This window comes from Macrobrachium nipponense, chromosome 4 (genome assembly GCF_015104395.2).
Source record: "Macrobrachium nipponense isolate FS-2020 chromosome 4, ASM1510439v2, whole genome shotgun sequence".
In the NCBI taxonomy this organism is placed as follows: domain Eukaryota; kingdom Metazoa; phylum Arthropoda; class Malacostraca; order Decapoda; family Palaemonidae; genus Macrobrachium; species Macrobrachium nipponense.
The window spans coordinates 5,121,964-5,124,929 of NC_061100.1; the positions used below are offsets into that span (position 1 = coordinate 5,121,964).

Consider the following 2,966-nt stretch of genomic DNA (forward strand, 5'->3'; position numbering starts at 1 on the left):
AGAAGACACATGCCAAAGAAAAAGTGTAGTGTATGCAGTGAGCTATTTCCAAAAGAAAAACTGTAGGTAGTTTAGTCTCCACATAAGGATCGTGAGCAGACAGAGCAGCCAAACTAATGGAGTGAGTCACTGAAGAAAAGTGAAGTACTGAATTACTCAGTGGGGAATTTTGGGATAATTCGGTATAAAAACGAAACGACGATTTAAATCTAAAAGCTTCAAGTCCACGGAGCGTGAATTGATGTGAGGTTAATTATATTATACTAACTGGTCCTTGGATGTGGAGAAGACGGGAAAAAGTTAAGTATATCTTAGTTTAACCAGACCACTGAGCTGATTAACAGCTCTCTTAGGGCTGGCCCGAAGGATTAGGTATTTTTACGTGGCTAGGAACCAGTTGGTTACCTAGCAACTGGACCTACAGTTTATTGTGGGATCCGAACCACACTATATCGAGAAATGTATTTCTATCACCAGAAATAAACTTCTCTGATTCCGCGTTGGCAGAGCAGGGAATCGAACTTCAGACCACCGGAGAAGGCGGGAGATTAACCCCTGTATTTGATGGTTAATATGTAACTCCCGAATAAGAAATTAACATGGTCTCGAAACATATTCGTTTCATTATTCAAGAGAGAGAGAGAGAGAGAGAGAGAGAGAGAGAGATTAAATTTGATTAGTATATAACCATGGAACTATAAACATGGAATGGACATGCGCGAAATCGCCGTGGGCAGCTGCATGCCGCCATTGCAAAGGGTGAGAGAGAGAGAGAGAGAGAGAGAGAGAGAGAGAGAGAGAGAGAGAGAGAGAGAGAGAGAGAGAGAGCTTTGTATCACAATTCCCACCCCGCTATATTGGAGTGTACTCTGTTAATTTCCCATGACAATATCTTGTCCTCTGTGCCATTTATATTGAAGTAAAATTAGTAGTACACATTATTCAATCTAGTCATTTCTGTGTTTACATTATAATATCATTTAAAATAGACCTGAAATTATTAGTATTATTAATAATAAGACTGGCATTGACAAGTGATTTGTAAATTGAATTATTTATATCAACAAGTGTTTTTATTTTTGTAATAATGACTGATATAAGTAAGAGATCAGACAAAAGAGATTCGTACTGCAAAAAATCCCTGAGAAAGATTTCAGCAATTTATAAACACCAAGAGACAAGGCATAGTTAAAATATTTCCAGAATATTTCCTGCTGTGTTTTGATAAATCGAAATATCTCTAGTGGAATATATAAAACCAACGAAAAATCGAGGGAGAGAGGAGAGAATATGAACTGGGTACCACACTTCAGTTAGCAGGTGTTGTTGGGACGTTGTTGTCCAGATGTTCGAAATACGGAGAGAAGTCTTAAGGCAGGAATAATCATCTTATTTACGATGAATGCCGATGCACTGGTGAGGGTCCTCCTGACGACTGATGATGGAGGAGAACAGCCCAAGGAAAAGGAAACTGAAGGAGAATTGCGGCCTTGCAACCCCCACCATCGAGTGCCAGAGAGAGCAGCAGGGGTGAAAACTTGGACAGGATAATTCTTCAGCTGCAACAGAGGATCGACAGCTTGAAGCTGAGGAGAACGATGAAGAGAGAAGAGGAAAAACAGCAGCTGGAAGACAAAATCCTGAAGAAACAGAAGAAAATCAGCATCGATGGACAAAGACAAAAGAATTTGGACAGAGAAACGATGCCAGGTGAGAGGCAAGAGAGACTCCTAGGACAGAAGGAGAAAGAGCTACAGGTGAAGACCGCAGAAGCGGCGCAGATGGCGAGGCTCATCCAGGAAGAAAAGGACGCGAGCGAAAAGCAAGAATCCGGCAGGAAAGACGTGGAGGTCAGGTTGCAGCGTCTGCAGAATGAAGTGGAAGACATGACGAAGGAAAAGGGTGGAATCCAGCGTGAAGATAAGGTTGCGTAGCTGAAGATGAACGAGCTGACATGCCTTTTTTGAAGAATGGAAATGGTGGGCAATCAATCCGGTGGAGAGGAAAAGACTGGTGTCCAGGCCGAACTGAAGGAGCAGCGGGGGGGGGGGGGGGGGGGGGGGGGGGAAAAAAAAAAAAAAAAAGGTGAGGCCCGACAGACGAGATGAGCGAAGGGAGAAATTGATTTGCAAGCGGAAGAACCTGAAGGGGAATTACAGATGCCTGACGAAGGACAATTGGAAAGTGCCGGAGCAGGTGCCCAGCTTCAAGGAATAGCAGGATCCAGTCTAAGGGGGACTCACGAAGTCGGATCATATTGGAAAATGAGAGATGTTGTTGTATGGAAATTTGTTTTGAATTGAAATAAATAAAGGTTATTTACAAAGATGGCAATTTTCATTTACACAATAATTCTTGAGAGTAATACTTGTTACATACATAATAATTCGAGTTTAAAGGTGGAGTAAAAAGTTTTAAAAGGGGAACTTTCTTTTTCAAAAATGGATGTGAATGAATGAATGAATTTTAGTTTGGATTTCTTAAGAGTGATCCGTAAATAGTTTCTTTTAGCTTTGGGAAAACTAAAGGTTACTAATTGATGAAAGTTTTGAAGATGAGTGTATGAATAGTTTGATGTTTATGTATAAATACGTTTGTGTTAAATGTTGAAGGAAAGAAAGCTGGAGGAAATAAATCAGTGAAAATGTTTTGTTAAGAGTTTTATTGATTCCTGAAGGGAAAAGAAAGATGGAGGGATTGTAGAAAGGTTGAGGAAAATGAGTGGATTTCTGGAGTGGCAGAAAAAAGGAGCAGAGAATTGAGGAAGAGTGGTGGAGTGCCAGGAGAAGGAGCAAAGGATTCAGTGAAGATTCGTGGGAGTTGTGCCAAAAGAAGGAAGAAAGGATTGAGAGAAGCCTGAAGCAAGATTTGAAAGGATTCAGTGGCATATTCTGGTTTCTAAGACTAAGCAAAGGGTAGTGTCTGCAGGGACGGCGGGCCAAAACAAAGCCCGCCGAAACCGCCCA

General features: G+C 41.3%; 1 protein-coding gene across 1 annotated transcript; it reads left to right on the forward strand.

The window, feature by feature from the left end:
- Positions 1-1,598: 1,598 nt before the first annotated feature.
- LOC135210669 (reticulocyte-binding protein homolog 2a-like) lies at positions 1,599-1,934 on the forward strand. The gene has a single exon (XM_064243449.1). It carries the CDS (start codon positions 1,599-1,601, stop codon positions 1,932-1,934), a length of 336 nt encoding a protein of 111 aa, XP_064099519.1.
- The last annotated feature ends 1,032 nt before the right edge of the window (positions 1,935-2,966 follow it).

Bases quoted from the DNA above. Each gene is read 5' to 3' on its own strand.
- LOC135210669 (XM_064243449.1), top strand. From the start codon at position 1,599: ATGAAGAGAGAAGAGGAAAAACAGCAGCTGGAAGACAAAATCCTGAAG.